This window comes from Ambystoma mexicanum, chromosome 6p (assembly GCF_040938575.1).
Source record: "Ambystoma mexicanum isolate Mex_15411 chromosome 6p, UKY_AmexF1_1, whole genome shotgun sequence".
Classification (NCBI taxonomy): domain Eukaryota; kingdom Metazoa; phylum Chordata; class Amphibia; order Caudata; family Ambystomatidae; genus Ambystoma; species Ambystoma mexicanum.
In genome coordinates this window covers 1,497,204,874-1,497,220,308 of record NC_090935.1, presented here as the reverse complement: position 1 = coordinate 1,497,220,308, position 15,435 = coordinate 1,497,204,874, and the positions used below count along the sequence as shown (strand labels likewise).

Below are 15,435 nucleotides of genomic sequence, written 5' to 3'. Positions count from 1 at the left end.
TGTTGTAGGCCCAGGGTGCTTCGTTTTGCAGTGGGGACCATCACACACAGATGGTGCACAGGGTCCTTGGAAATGAAAACGCTCCTCCAGAGAGTCAGTCACATGACCCCTCTTGGAGCAAACTATTATTATTGACATTATTGAATGGTGCAGTATACATCGTGTTTTCCAGCTACTTTGTAAACCTCAAAAACGGACTATTAAGGGCACTAGTATAAGGGTACAACAGATTATGGTTTGCAATTTCATGAATATATGATCATTTCTGAATTGAATGTGTTCAATTATCTTACACATATGAACCAGCGACATTATTGAGCGCAATACTTTTCCTCGTAGGCCCTGGGCTGTATATGCTCCACTGATTATGAAACACGTGTGCACCTAGGGATATCACGAATGTAGTAAATTACATTATTGGTGGATACACTTGAACGCATTGAATAAAAAGGTACCATAGGAGTTGCATAAACATCAAATGTTGAATCTCTATGTAAACATATATTCTCTATTGCATTTTCAACTGATCCTAATGGTCCAGAGACCCGAATATACCAATGTTACTATTAACAAATTGTACATGTCAATCAACAAACTGAAATTTAAAAAAGTTTTTTTTGTTTAGTAACTAGAGTTTTTTTTACAAGAGTTCTTGCTCACGTTAAATACGAATCCTTCTTTTGGGGACTTTTTGACATACAGACCCTATTTAGTTGATACTTTTCAGAATGGCCTCTATGAAGACACAATGGAGATGTGTGAACAAATCTATTGTATCCACTTTGGAGCTTCTATTAAGTAAAGGTAATGTTTTTTTTCAATTATTCTAGCCCTTAAATATATATCAAGTGCTTTACAATACTTTTACATTCAGTGACCACAATCAGTCTCTTTTCTTACAGAGAGAAACACAGAGGATCTGTCGCAACACGACATATGGCTAAATATTCCTTTTGTGCTGATGAAGGATGGCACACCTAATTCTAGACACCCATTAGCTGAAACGCACGCACTTGAGTCGAAGGCAACCATCTCAGATGACAAGCAAATACATATTTCTGATGTCTGTACTGTAATTATGAATTTCTGTAATGTGTTAAAGGTTATATCTAACCAATAAAACACTACATTTAAAATTAAATTCTAATTTACTTCAGAGCAATTATTTGCTCTGTTTTCAAATTTCACTTCGATTGTTTACCAAGCATTGGAATGGGCTGTACATAGGACTCATGTCCTTCGGATGAGAAATCCTCTGTGTTCCCATGTTGAATGGTATATGCATGTGCGTATGATGCTATTCCATATTCTGTACGTGTCTCTACTCATATGTCAAATGTTTCCACTTAAACTTTTACTGTTTGAATGCTTTACCTCACCTGTTGCATGTGGTGTTCGTGGCAGAGGAACTCATTTTGAATGTGTCCTAATCGCTCTCTGTCAGCCTTCCTTTGTTGTCCCCTGCGCATTGGGCCTTAATTGGATTGGTCAGTTAGGTACAGCTTTTAGTGAGCATAACCCGGTCATAAAATCCTCCTTTCTAGGATGCCCCTATGTACAGGAATTTGCAACCTGTGCTTCTTCAGGTGTTTTGGGTGACAACTGCCTAGACCACTCAGCATGCACCGTGACGGCTCAGACTGATGGAAGCTGTAGTTGAAGCCATTTGGAGATCTATGATCCAGGTCGTCCTCCTTGGTAACCGTGGCGATGGGACGAGTATCCTTGGTTCCGAGGAGGCTTCGGCTCATCCTTTTGCCTCCAGAGGAGGGAAGCGCTGCAATGAAAGCTGCCTCATCCGTCATGCAGAGGAACAGGCACCCCATAGAGATAGGGGCTCGATGGCCCCATCCAAGGTGAAAGATGGCCAATAAGGCCTTCCCCATGTCATCAGCAGCCTCACTTTCTCTCTGATAAGAGACGCGCCTTCTCTTGGAATGGACTTTGAAATAAGAAAGGCATTTGAGATTTAAAAAATGGGGTGAATATATCAGAGGCGGAGATAAAGGAGAGGGGGAGGGATTAAAAGCCCACAGGAGAATACAGCTAGGGTGGGTGCGGGGGAGAGGTCAGAACCAGTAAACCGATTGGCAAAGAAAAGAAAGAAAGTACGAAGAGGACACCCAAATGCAGAATAAATAGTAAGACAAGGAGACTACAAAAGTAGACACATCTAATTGGAGAATCGTTTTAGAGGAGCAGGTGCCACAGGTTGTAAGCGAGAGTGTGTTATCTTTATCAATGGCCGCTACTATTACAGTAATTAGCGGGCCATTAAGGAGCAGATTAGAAGCACTTCTGTGGCAATGGGAATAATAGTCGATGTATCCTGCACTTCCCCAGCGCACCCTGCCTTACAACGTTTCTTGTGGCCCCCTCCACCTTTGCCCAAATCCTACATTCGGTGCTTCTCTCGTGCCAGGTGAGATGCATTCCCTCTCCCCTTCACCTCTTCCGGGGCTCGTCCTGCTAACTATTCCTTGTTGTCCTCTCCTGAGCCCTGCCCGTCCAACTCAGCCTCCCCCTTCTGCAGCCACACCTTTCACATGCTGGACAGCGAGGCTGGGTTTGTTCCCCACTCCATAGCGAATACGGTGGTGAAGGCTTTGTTGCCTCTGCCTTCCAAGTTCTCACATGGTTCTGGCTTGGCAGGTCCACCCAAGCAGTGTGGTGGCCTATGGGGGTAAACAAGCGCCTATATTATATTTTCAATGGGATCACTCTGGTATTAACAAGGCTGTAAATAGATGTTGTATGTATCTCTTTGTCTGTATTCGAGTTAGGTGCCACCAACCATGCTATTTCTAATCTATGCGTCTAGGAGGCTTCCAACGCTGAGGGATTTACCTCCAGCTGGAGTTCTCAGCTGAAGAGATGCAGGGCTACAGATGCAGCCATTAGCAGGACAAGGATGCGGGGGCAAGGCGAACAGGACGTGTGTGTCAACAACAATGAGGTGATATGAGAAGCAAAAGGTGGTGATGAGCTGTCAGGAGACGTGGTATAGAGTGTGAGCAAGAGATGGCACAGGACAGAGACTTGAAGGCATTGGCATAGGATCCAAGAGATAGAAAAAGACTGCCAGCCAGATAACAGGCAGAACCAGGCAAGACAGCACCCAGGAAGCTGGGGTTAGCGATAGTCATGAGGCGAGATGAGTGGTTGGTTATGTTGAGGGCAGCAGAAGGGTCAAGTAGCAAGAGGATAACAGACAGGTGCAAGTGAGGAGCATTTTGAGAAAGTTAGGGACACAGCTTAATAGCATTTTTATGAAGGCCAGCTATAGAGTCCATATGTGTCCAGGGAGGTATGATGTGTTTGAACACCACAGGCTCATGATTATGGAATATTCGGACAAAGGGAGACTGCGTGATAGTTGGGGTTGTAGTCGTTAGCTCTAGGTATCTTTGCAACTGATATGACAGTGGCCGCTTTGAGGCACAATGGGAAGTTTCCAAAGGACAGTTCGAGGTTAAAATGAAGTGAGTGGTAGGTGCAGGTTTGAAGTGACAGTTTGTTGGGGGTATGGGGTGTTTAGATATCTGTACGAGTTCAGGATAGGCTGGCAGAGCAAATGGGGACATGTTCAGTTGGAGTGTTAGGCAGAAAGTCCGAAAGAATGAAAGAGGGAAGGCATGGGCTGTGTGAATGAAGGGAGGAAAGGGAGAACGAGCAAGAGGAGGACAATCAGGGTGATGCAGATTTGAGATATTTTAGTAGAACAATAGGAAGCTAAGTTATTGACAGAGGAAGAGGATGGAATGGGCAATGGTTGAGGGGTGGGAATTGATTGGAGGGTCCTGTAAAGCTTACCTTACATAAGAACATAGAGAGGAGGAGGTTAATGAAATAGCATGACTTAGCAAAGGTAAGTGAGAATAGGAGAGAGTGGAGAGATTTCTTTAGGAAGCAGGACCATGGGGTGGGGGCATGTTTTTCACTAGGGGGGCAGGTGATGGCACATGGCTGTCCTCGACAGTTGCATGACTGGTGTTTTCCAAGACTGGGGAAATGGCTGGGAGAGAGTGAAAGAGCAAGTGCGATAGTGGTGCTCAAAGGGAGCAGGGAGTGCCAGGTTGAAGTCAGGGAAGGACTTTCCTGCAAGGGGTGCAGAGAGCCCCTTGGGGGAGGATGAATCTTGATTCATATAGGGAACCATGGAGTCGGAATTTACAGTCTAAGGGTCCGATTGAAGCCTTCCAAAAAGTGCAACTCTTGGTACGACTCTGATCTGGCTGCCCTTAAACGCAAATGTAGGGCAGCTGAGCGGAAATGGAATTCATCAAGCGAATCATCTGACAAACTGACCTGCTGCCTCCTTCAAAGGCAATACCGACTCTGCAATCGCTCCAAAATAAGAGAGTCTATATTCAAGCCCACATCTCCGCAGCATCAAGCAACACAGCGGAACATTTCATTAGTCTGTAAGGAACTGGCCACTCCTACAGCAGCCTATTCTTCTATCACACCCACCCAGGACCTTTGCTCGGCCCTGGTTGCACATTTCATTAGAGAAACCCAAGCAAGACATCCTGTTCTCCCTCTCTCTCTCTCACACCACAGCATACACCAACACTGGAGCCTCGCTTCAGCCCCCCCTAATGGCCCCCTCTCGTCTCGCTCACCTGTCACACCCAATGAGGTCTCTAGACAAGTCCGGTCTGTGAAGACTTCATCCAAACAGGTGGATCCCCTGCCCCTCCAAAACCATTAAGCACAATAGTCACTCCCTCGCCCCAGCCCTGGCGGATCTCTGCAATCTATCCTTTTCCACTGGAATTTACCCACACCTCTTAAACACTCTCTTGCTCAGGAAACCCTCTGCTGACCCTTCCTTTCCAGAAAACTACCACCCTATCTCTAGCACTCCTTTTCTGGGCAAAATCCTGCCTGGAGAAGTTGGCTATCTCTCAGCTGACCCTGCACACTGAATCTATTGGTGGCCTCCACGACCATCAGTCTGGCTTTAGAGCATCTAGAGGCACGGAAACTGCTCTTCTGAACACCCGTGAAAACCTGCTCTCAAACCTTGACACTCCCTCTGTCCTCATTCTCCTTGACCTCTCCTCTGCCTTTTACACAGTTAACCACAACATCCTGATCGTACGTCCCCATGGCATCCTGGGAATCACAGGCCAGGCTCTGGCATGGTTAACCTCCTTTCTCTCCAACCGCCCATCCCAGGTGGAACTCGAAGCCTTTCTCTCGACTATCGCTTTCTCAAGCTGTGGTGTCCCCCAGGGATCTAACCTATCCCCCTTATTCTTCAACGTCTATATGGCTGCCTTGGCACGTGTGATTGCCACTTTCACCTCTAACTTCCAATGCTAAGCGGATGACACACAACTATCTTTCAGGCTACCCTCAGCGGTCTCCTCCTCCATGCTCATATCTGATTGTCGGTCCGCTATTCAGTCATGGTGTTCTGCAAATGACCTCTACCTCAACGCCAGTAAGACTGAGATCGTTCACTTTGGGACCCCTGCTCGCGCTTTTCCACTCTCACTCTGGCCGGCCTCCCTTGGCCCTTAGCCCACACCAACATGCGAGGCTAAAAACCTTGGGGTCATCTTCGACTCCACTCTCTCCTTCTCTTATCACATTTCGGACATCTCTAAAAAGTCTAACTATCAGCTACACCTCCTCAGAGGTACTCCACGTTTCCTCACTTTCCCCCAGCGGCTCACTGTCTCTAGAGCCCTGGTCCTCTCTAAGCTGGACTACTGCAACAGCCTCTTCCTCAACCTCCCTGCTTCTATCCTGCGCCCTCTGCAACTCATCCAGAACAGAACTGCAAGACCTATCCTTGGCCTCAAGCCCAGGGAACACATGTGGGGTGCATTTAAAGGCCCCAAACAGAAGCCTCTGCTTTTAATTTCACATGAATGGCAGGCATTTAAACACTGCAACAGAAACGGCCTGGCTTTTGCTTTTGTTTCATGTAAAGTTAAAGAGGCATGTAGAGAGGGGCCTACCTATCATTATCAATGGACAAGCAGCAGTTTGATTTACAAAAGAAGGAGGAATCAAAGAATCCTGTAACCTGGAAAACAGGATTTTTCAACATTGAACACAAAAACGCCCTGCACATGTGTTTGCAAATGAAAATGGCTTTAAAAAGCCAAAATGGGAAAAATATCACTGCTCACAGAAAAATGTCAGGAAAGCAAAACATGATGTGTGAGCTGACCAACCCAATGCATGTTATGTTTCACCCACAAAACTCCAGTGACACTTGAAGAAAACACGTAGTCTTCAGGAAAAACCTGTTCTGGGTTGAGGGCAAACTTCACAAAGGAAAGCCCCTCTTTAGCCTGGGTGAATAACATCTAATAACCCGCAATAAAATGTGGTCCTGCTAAAGGCATACACATTCTCTATACTATAGACCTACTGACTAGGGAAGCAAGAACTTCAAGAGAAAGCCATCCTTGGCTGGAGCATGACTAAAAGGTGTGAATCCTTATTGCACCCATTTCAAAGAGCACACGCACTAACTTCAAAGAGACTCATAAAAACCTCTGGTCACAGGCTGGCCCACGGGGGCAGATGACTGTGGGGGATGAAGCAGCCATCCCATTTGCTGAACAGGAACACTCACATTTAATTTAAAAGACGATATTCATTTTAGGCATTTTGCGCAGTATCCATACTGTGGATCGATTTCATTTTTATACCATTTTTTATGTAATTTCCAGCCAGTTTTGGGGTTATAAAATGCATCTACCTGTGACTCTGGGAAGGGTTCTGGCTGATCTGAACATGTTACAAATGTGAGAGTTGGTGAAAAGGTGGAAAATGAAATTAGGGATATGCGTAATAACTTACATCTTCATAACTGTTGTGCATTTTATGGAAATGACAAACATGTGACACATGGCCATGCTACATCATACGGATTTGGCGGTCTGCTTATCTAATTCCCCATGATCAGCTAACACAGAAAATATGTTTAATATGGCAGTTGCTAGTACAATTATGTAGTTGTGATACATAACTAGTTTTTGCCAAAAAGTTGAAAAGAGAACAAAGGATGATGACAAATGGGACAGATGTTGCTCCAACCCACTAAACCAATCCTGATTGAGGGCCGAGGGAGAGAGGGCAACTGTCCATTCCTAGTGGCAGGGATTATTGCATGGTACCTCGCCTAGATTGTAAAATTGGTGATGTCATTTCTGCTATATAAGGTGGACTGTACTAAGACAGGGACACACAAAAACCGGGGAGACAGAAAAAGCAGGACAGGAAGACGGAGAGAAGGCTGCTGAAACTTACCATCTTTGAGAGTGGAGTGACCCGACCCCTACCCTATCTTTCCCGAGTGTCCTGAAATACAGCTGGCTTTCCTGAACCTTAAACAAAGGCTTGCTATGTAAGTAGCTATAACCCAAGCCCTAAATTGCATAAGCCCTTCATTCTTGTAGCATTTCATCCAATATTTCCCCATTGAAAACCCCAATTGACAGTGCATTTTAGTCATCTCCCCATTAAAGAATCCTTTGTTTGCCAGTGTAGTTCAGTCATCTCACAATGAAAGAATCTCGTGTTTGCCTGTGTATGTTAGCAAATCCCCATTGAAAAACCCCTCATTTGTCTGTGTAAATCCCTAGTGTATTTTTGTAAGTAAATCAAGTAATTCCCCCATTTAATTTCACGGGATTGGTGGAGTTCGAAACCAGTAATCTTTTTCCCAGTGTTTTTGTTAATTGTTATAGTTATAAAGTGTTGCCCAAAAGAATTAATCCCATTGTGATCTGGGAAACAAATTTGTCCCCGTGTTTAAATTGTGCACTGCTAAACGAATTTCCATTTGCCATTGTATTTTCCCTTTGCATTTGCTATCTCCCCAAAAAACGATTTTCCTATTGTAAGCTTCCCCATTTCACTGAGTTGCCAGTCATTGTAAGCATTGGTGAAAAAAATGTCCATTTGCATGTTTCTTTTCCATTGCCCACGTGTTGAATCTCCTAAAAAACGACTTTCCTACTCTATTTCTATTTTTCCTGGTGTGCTGATTAGTATTATCTAAAACTCTGCCTGTGCCCTAAGTGTAAGCAGTACGAATTGTCATCTATTCTGTCCGTAGCAGATATGTTAAATCATTAAGAACCCATTTTTTTCATTGCGTTCTAAAACGAAATTGCCCCTGCGTTGCTGGCTGCCCATATTGTTTCTGTGGGCACCACACCAAAACTGAATTGTCACCTATATTCCTACTCCCTGCCACTACCTTGCATTCAAAGGAATCAAGACCAATTGATGTTTGGGGGTTGAGTGTCGCAGGGGGAGTGCTTAACCTTCATGCGATCATCTTGAGTTGAATTGTTTTTGTCTTGCTTTGTCATTAACAAAGGAAGTAGTATGACAGTATATCTTAACCTGGTTGATTGCTAGGTGTGTTTGTAGCTGTGTTGCCACAACATTGGTGGCTGTTGTAATTGGTTGATTTTCTTTGACATATGATAATAAATATCTTATTGATACACACCGGCCTGGTTCCCAGTCCATTGTGACATGGGGTGTTTGTGGAGGTTGTATGCAAGACGGGTTGGGGGCCCACTCAAAAGAATCTGTAGCATTTTTTTAAAAAAGTGTGTTATTGTGCGCCACATTCATTGCAGGGGAAGGAGTTCCGTGGCGTGCGTGTGCCGTGTAATAAACTGTGGCACGCATCTCTCCGGCGCTGCAATCCCTTCACTGGTTCCCTGTGGTTGCAAGGATCAAGTTCAATACCATCTGCATTGTCCACAAGGCTTTCTGGGGCCTGGGACCGACCTACGTGCAATGCTGCCTCCCTAAATACTGTCCCTCACAAACCCTCTGCTCATCTACCTCTCTTCTGCGAGTGAACCGGTTCTCCTAGTAGAGATTTGGAGGGAGATCCTAATCCTCAGCAGGTACCCTCCTCTGGAATAGCCTCCCTGCCGCCCTCCGTCTTGAGCCTGATCTTCTTAAGTTCCGGAAGCGCCTCAAGACCTTCCTCTTCTCTCCCTCTACCCTGCTAACGTAGCTCTCTGCTCTTTCCCACTCTCTCTCCTCTTCCCTACAGCTGGAGGACTGGCCGCCTGGTGTACCTCAGAGTCCGACAGTACTTGGGCAACCCTGTCAGTCCTCTCTTGCACTTGCCTCAGTGTCCACACCCCACCCACCCTTACGGCACTTAGAAATTACCCTTAAGAGTGGCTCTCTCTGCACCTACCCCAGTCTCCACCGACTGGGTGCACTTGGACTTCCCCCTGCCCATGAACGCCTGTGCACTTGCATGATCTGAATACACTGCGTCCGTCTGTCCCCTTGTCTTCACCCCACAATGCACTTGGTAAAACTGCAGAATTGCTGCTCAGGTCTATTTGCTGTGTCTCAAATATTAAATGTACTACATGCACTTACTCTGCTTGTGCGTCTCAGAATTTCAAGGGCTCTGATTGATTGTTGTTTTTCCCCTTGTACCCACCCTCCTTGAGCGCTTTGAAACACTTGCCTGTGAATAGGCGCTTTATGAATAAACATTACCCTACCATTTAACATACATTAGACGATTAAGGAAGGGAGGTGCAGAGTAGAGGCAGGACAGTTACATGAAGGATATCTCAGCGGCAACGTGCTTTCCTTGGAAGCAAGATGACACAGAGCAACACAGGTTCGATCCCCCAGTCCACACTTAGAAACCTCTGGGTATTAAGCACATTATAAATAACCTATCATATCATATCAGGGGAGAAAGGTCAGTATAGGATTAGAGGGAGGTGAGGAGCTTACAAAGATGAGGTCTAGTGACGTGCCAGGAATGTAGGCTGGGTAGGTTTAGGAGGGTGACCAGAGAGTGGTCATAGATGCTTGAGTCAAGCCAAAGACAGTGGCATTGGTCATGTTTGGGAGGTTTAAATCACTCATGAGTAAAGCTTGAACTTCAGCAGAGGGCAGAGATTCAAGTTGGTCTAAGTCATAAAAAGGGAGGTTAATGGCTTCAGGAGCTCAGTACATTGGAATGGAGTGGGGTGTCATACACATGGGTGCTTGGAGTCATCTGACGAAGAGTATGTACACAATAACAGGTGGAGTATAGGCAACCACATGATAAGGGTACAGGTTAAGGTACTGGTGATTAATCTCCTGTTGCTCAGGTCCCTAACGACCAAAATACACACTCATGTCACTAGGGACCAAAATGCAGTTACCCGTGTTATGAGACACCACAATACAATTACTCAGGCTACTGTCAATCAAAATATAATAATATTAGCCCATTATCTAAAGCAATACAGTTATTCCGGCCACTAGCAAGCAAAATACATATGCCCAGGCTACTAGCGATGCTAGGATGTTCTTATGAGGTGTTATTAGAGGCTATAATAAATTCACTCAAGCCGTCACTCAGGCCACTGCCAATCAAAATGCAATTACTCAGGCCATCAGCAATCGCAATAGAGTTATTCCGGCCACTAGGGACCAGCGGAGCGAGATCATGCTAAAGTGCAATCTACGCGGCAAAACTAAGGGGGGTACTAGTTGACCACTTATGTGCCAAAACGAATGGTGGGGCTAAAGTGCCCTTTATGAGCCAAACTTAGGTAGCCTCACCAAGTGGTGCTAAAGGACCATCTATGACCCACAACTAATGGTGCTGCGTGCGTGAGCAACCAAAGGAAGCCTGTTGACATGTTCTGCCTCCATGTCATCTCTCTATACACACACACTATACCAATAGGTTTTCTCGCTAGGTTGTACTCAGGAGGCAAAACTAACGTTTCTTATGGCAGCGAACTTACCTTTGTAGTTTTTTCAGTAGTTTACTCAGCCACTTAGCCTCTGGTGCCACGCACACCATCTGACCCGACGTTAATGTAAATCTACAAAACAAAGCATAAAATATTGTAACTCATTCTTTTTAGGAGTCTGATAACTAAATGTGCAACATTACTTTGACATATCACCGGTTGTAGGTTGCAATTAACTTCAAGATACTCTCGAGAGGATAGCTTAGGGCACCTTGCTCGCCTTGGAAGCAAGACTGACAAGAAGCACCACAGGTTCGATCCCTGGGTCCCGCTTAGAAACTTTTGGGTATTAAGCGCGTTATAAATAACCTATCATAGCCGTCTGCATTCTTTCGCTCTTGAGATGTTTTGGACTACAACTCAATCAGCCCTGTCCAGCATAGCATATGGTAGGGGGTCTTGGGCATCACAGACCAACACATCTTGTTAGCCAAAGGCTGCAGACTCCTGCCTTCACAGTTCCTTAAATAGACTGGATATTAAAACGAGGCCGAATACAAATGCTCACGAAATCCTTTCTGAAAAAACACGGTATGCTGCTAAAAGGCTATTTTGCTTGCTTTTTTTTTTGTTGCTTTTTTTAAGCAAAGCCATGTTAAGTTATGTTTTTGGAACAAAGTAATCCTCTTTAAACAGGTTTCATTTAATTGCATTTTGAGTATTTGAAATGCTGTATATGCAACAGCAAAAAACGTTTTCACTTGCGCTGGCAGAGCCATCTGAAAGGTTTTTGGGGCCTGGGCCTCAGAGAATGTGGTCCATCCCCCAGCAAAAGAAATGAATGGCTCGCAGAATCTGTTTGCCCTGCCCCACTTCCCCGCAGCCCCACTTCCCCCAATCAAAACACGTTGCCATATAGGCTTCCTGAAAGCAATTAGGACACGCATAGGAACTCACTTAAAGTTCCCGGGGCCCAGTGGTCGAACTGTACGAAAAGAAGTAGTGGAACTATGTTCCCTGCTGGCCTGCACCCACTCCGCACAAAGCCCATTACTACGCCCCCTCCCACACACAATACAAACCCCCAAGCACATGCACCTGCTATTTAAGGGAACATTCAGTGCAGTGCACTGACAGTGCAAGTTTCAAATTCTTCCTATACTTTTATCTTAAAAAGAAACCATTCTGGAACAGTTTCTTTTAAAAATGAAAGTATAGGAACAGTAAAACTTAATTTTTAAAAAGTAGAGGAGCACCGCTCCCGACCGCTCCTGCCCACTTCGACCACTGCCCGGGCCACTTCATCCATGATTAATCAGATTAATAGGTATCAGGTAATAATGTCCCCATACATAATGTCCCCATACATAATGTCCCCATGCATAATGTCCCCATACATAATGTCCCCATACATAATGTCCCCATACATAATGTCGCCATACATAATGTCCCCATACATAATGTCCCCATACATAATGTCCCCATGCATAATGTCCCCATACATAATGTCCCCATACATAATGTCCCCATACATAATGTCCCCATACATAATGTCGCCGGGAAAAGCCATTGGTGACATTATATATGGTGACATTATGTATGGAGACGGGTTGCGGGGATGTCCTCTGCTTCCATTTTAAAAAACCAAAAAAACACGCGTTGCAGGGTTGTCCTCCATATGTTCAATGTAAAAATGTCTCTGCAAAAAAGGGCGACTTTTTTGTCGGAGGACATTTTTGTAGGGACATTATTACATAGAACTGACTAATAAACAAGTAGAATTTCAAGTGGATAATTAGCAGTACATATTGAGGGTAAATGTGTTCTAGCGTATGTACAAGAGGCATTTTAATAACAGCCGGGAGGAAGGTATACGGTCAGTGGCATAGTTGCAGTACACAGATACGTAGCCATATGATAAAGGGACACATACCCTTGCATAGATATCAAACTCTAATTAGCAGTCTCATGGAATGTCCAAGTTTTCAAGTATGTGTACAGGAGACTGATTGGATGCAATGAGGAAGGTACTCATACCATAAAAGAGATATGGGATAGATGAAGGATAGAGATTAGAATATGTAGGTGCACAGATCCCTTTGAGGAAATGGTGACTTAAGCAGAAGATCTTTGCACCACCCTTCAGTAGCCTATCTACTCTCTGACTACCTCGCTTGAGGGTTTCACCAGGAAACCCTATGAACAGCCTTCACATTTCTGGGTTTGAGAGGTGTGACCATACCGACTTTCAGCAGAAGACCCTACCTGAACTATTGCAATTTCTCCAAGAAAAATCTTTAGAGTGTGAGGGGTCAGAGGTGTATGGACCCTTAAACGGATGGTGGCAGTGGCCCAGGCAATTTCATGTCAAATGTCTATGCTTCCTAGTGTTAGGACTGATTTTCTTTACTCTGGTCTGGTGGACAGATGTATAGAAGGCCAAAATATATTGTGACAGGGACAACTCTGGGAGCTGTAGCCAAACCTGTTTGGGTAGCAGTGCCAGGCGGTCTAGGCTAAGATCTTCAGAGGTGTTGAGCTTGTAAAGGGTCCACAATGAGCTCACACAATGGGTATCACAAATTACACTTAGACAGGATGTATACAAATACAGTTATTATTTATTGACCAAAACACACTATTGCAAAATGACTACTAGCAAGTAGAGTGATCACACAACACTAATAAACAACAGATACATATATACAGTCACTTATTATAGGGCATAATACATATCAGAAATTCGTGCAAAGGAAAGGTTAGATTGGTATTATGCACTCAAGGTTCACAGAGATGATCCCTAATTAAAATTGTCCAGCCCTAAATTGTCTGCGGCCTTTTGCCCAATAGTTCAGGTAAACGTTTCACAGAATGTATCTCGAATGCTTGTTTTGTCAGTCCAGTATTTGGCGCATAGATGCAGTAAGGAGAACCTCTAAGGTAATACTGATGCAATAAAGAAAAACTTAAGGCTGGAAGAAAATGTTTTTAACTCAAATGCGACAAGTTAGAAATAAATTGTTGCCAGGTGAGTCAATCAAGACTTTAAATCCTTTTTATTGTTCAAACTTTTGTTAAATCTTGCAATGCCAATGAAAAAATCATGAATTGCATGGGTATTCCAACAGTGCCTAGATTTGTTCAAACTTGTAGTCCAATCTCGTAATGTCAGTGTTAACTTCACACTTAATACATTTTCTTAACTTCAATATAAATGTTTTTTGCCATTACTGTTACCTTCACACTATTAGTACCAATGAATCTTGAAAATCATATATCTCATGAGTATCCCAACGGTTCCTAGCTCAATACGTGTTTCCCCATTGATGGTGTCAATGGTTCATCAGGAGATGGAACTATATTCTTCTAGTTTCTTTCTTTTCCTTCAAATAGCCTGCTGAACCATGATAAGTTTGCAGGGAGTACCGGGTCAAGTGATTTTCTGCCAGCCTTAAGTTTTTCTACATTCAATCTGTGTAACAGTCACACAGTTACTGGAAAATACTCATGCTGACAACTACATCTAACTAAATATCAGTCAAATTCAAGAGAACTACAAAAGTGATCGCCAAGGGCGTGCTTTGTTGGCTGTACTTTTTGTAATTTGATGCGACAGAGGATTAAATTTGGGAATGATTCTCACACTACAAAGAATCCATAGAGAGTAGTTTACTGATTTTGAACGGAAAAACTAGCGTGCCAAATACTAGCATTCGAGATACAGGCCTTGAGGACGACTTAGGTCGAAACGCATGTCAGCTGATTCTTGGAAATTAACTACTTACAGAGGGAAACTTAACTAGACATAACTGTGATTGTTGAAATCATTGTACACTACCAATACAATAGTGGCATAGAGCGATTTGCCAGTACCGACCTACATATAGACATCCAGAATACCAGTGACTATGAAACAGAATGCCTGTCCCTTTTGTCCGCTACTGAGGCTTAGAAGAAACTCATTTCGAACCACACAGAGAGATTACAAGAGGAAATTGATTGGCAGCTTAACACATCACATGGAGCAAGAAGGCTGGATTTGTAGAGATGAGATGCACTTTCCTAACAAGATACATCCGAAGATACCAGCTTTTTACATCCTCCCAAAAGTGCACAAAAATCGAACAAACCCACCCGGACGACCCATCGTCTCGGCTTGCACTCTTTACTGGAACCTTTGTCTTTATACACAAATTATTTTCTGAAACCGTTTGTCACACGTATGACTTCCTACATCAAGGACACCACTGATGCCTTGCCATGCTACAAGCCATCAACATAGCTGGGCCTTTTATTTTAGCCACTCTCAACATGGAGGCCTTGTACACGTCCATCCCTTAGACCAAGTGTCTAGACGTATTACGTGGGCTTTTATACAAGAGATCAACCACCCCCACGGTACCTACTAACGTCATCCTGTCATCCTGTCATCCTGGAATGTATCAGGCTGGCAATGACAATTGTACAAGCAGACAAAAGATGTCAGTATGGGGTCGACTTTTTCTCCAGATGTCGCCAATTTATACATGACCCAATACGAGGCAGACTACACCTATGCCGAAACCCTTTAAACCATTCATTATGGTCTGGCGTCGTTATATTGACAACATACTATTGATTTTGAATGGCTCCATAGATCAACTAAAGAATTTTTTTACCTGGTTCAACACATGTGACATCCATATCAAATTCACCAGCAGATAGGACCATCACT

General features: G+C 44.1%; 1 protein-coding gene across 1 annotated transcript in view; it reads right to left on the bottom strand.

The window, feature by feature from the left end:
• Positions 1-15,435, bottom strand: part of CXCL13 (C-X-C motif chemokine ligand 13) — a 174,741-nt gene that overhangs the window by 29,511 nt on the left and 129,795 nt on the right. The window contains exon 5 of the mRNA XM_069626524.1: positions 10,773-10,853. Within this exon, the coding sequence (XP_069482625.1) occupies positions 10,773-10,853 (81 nt within the window). The remainder of the gene's footprint in view (positions 1-10,772; positions 10,854-15,435) is intronic.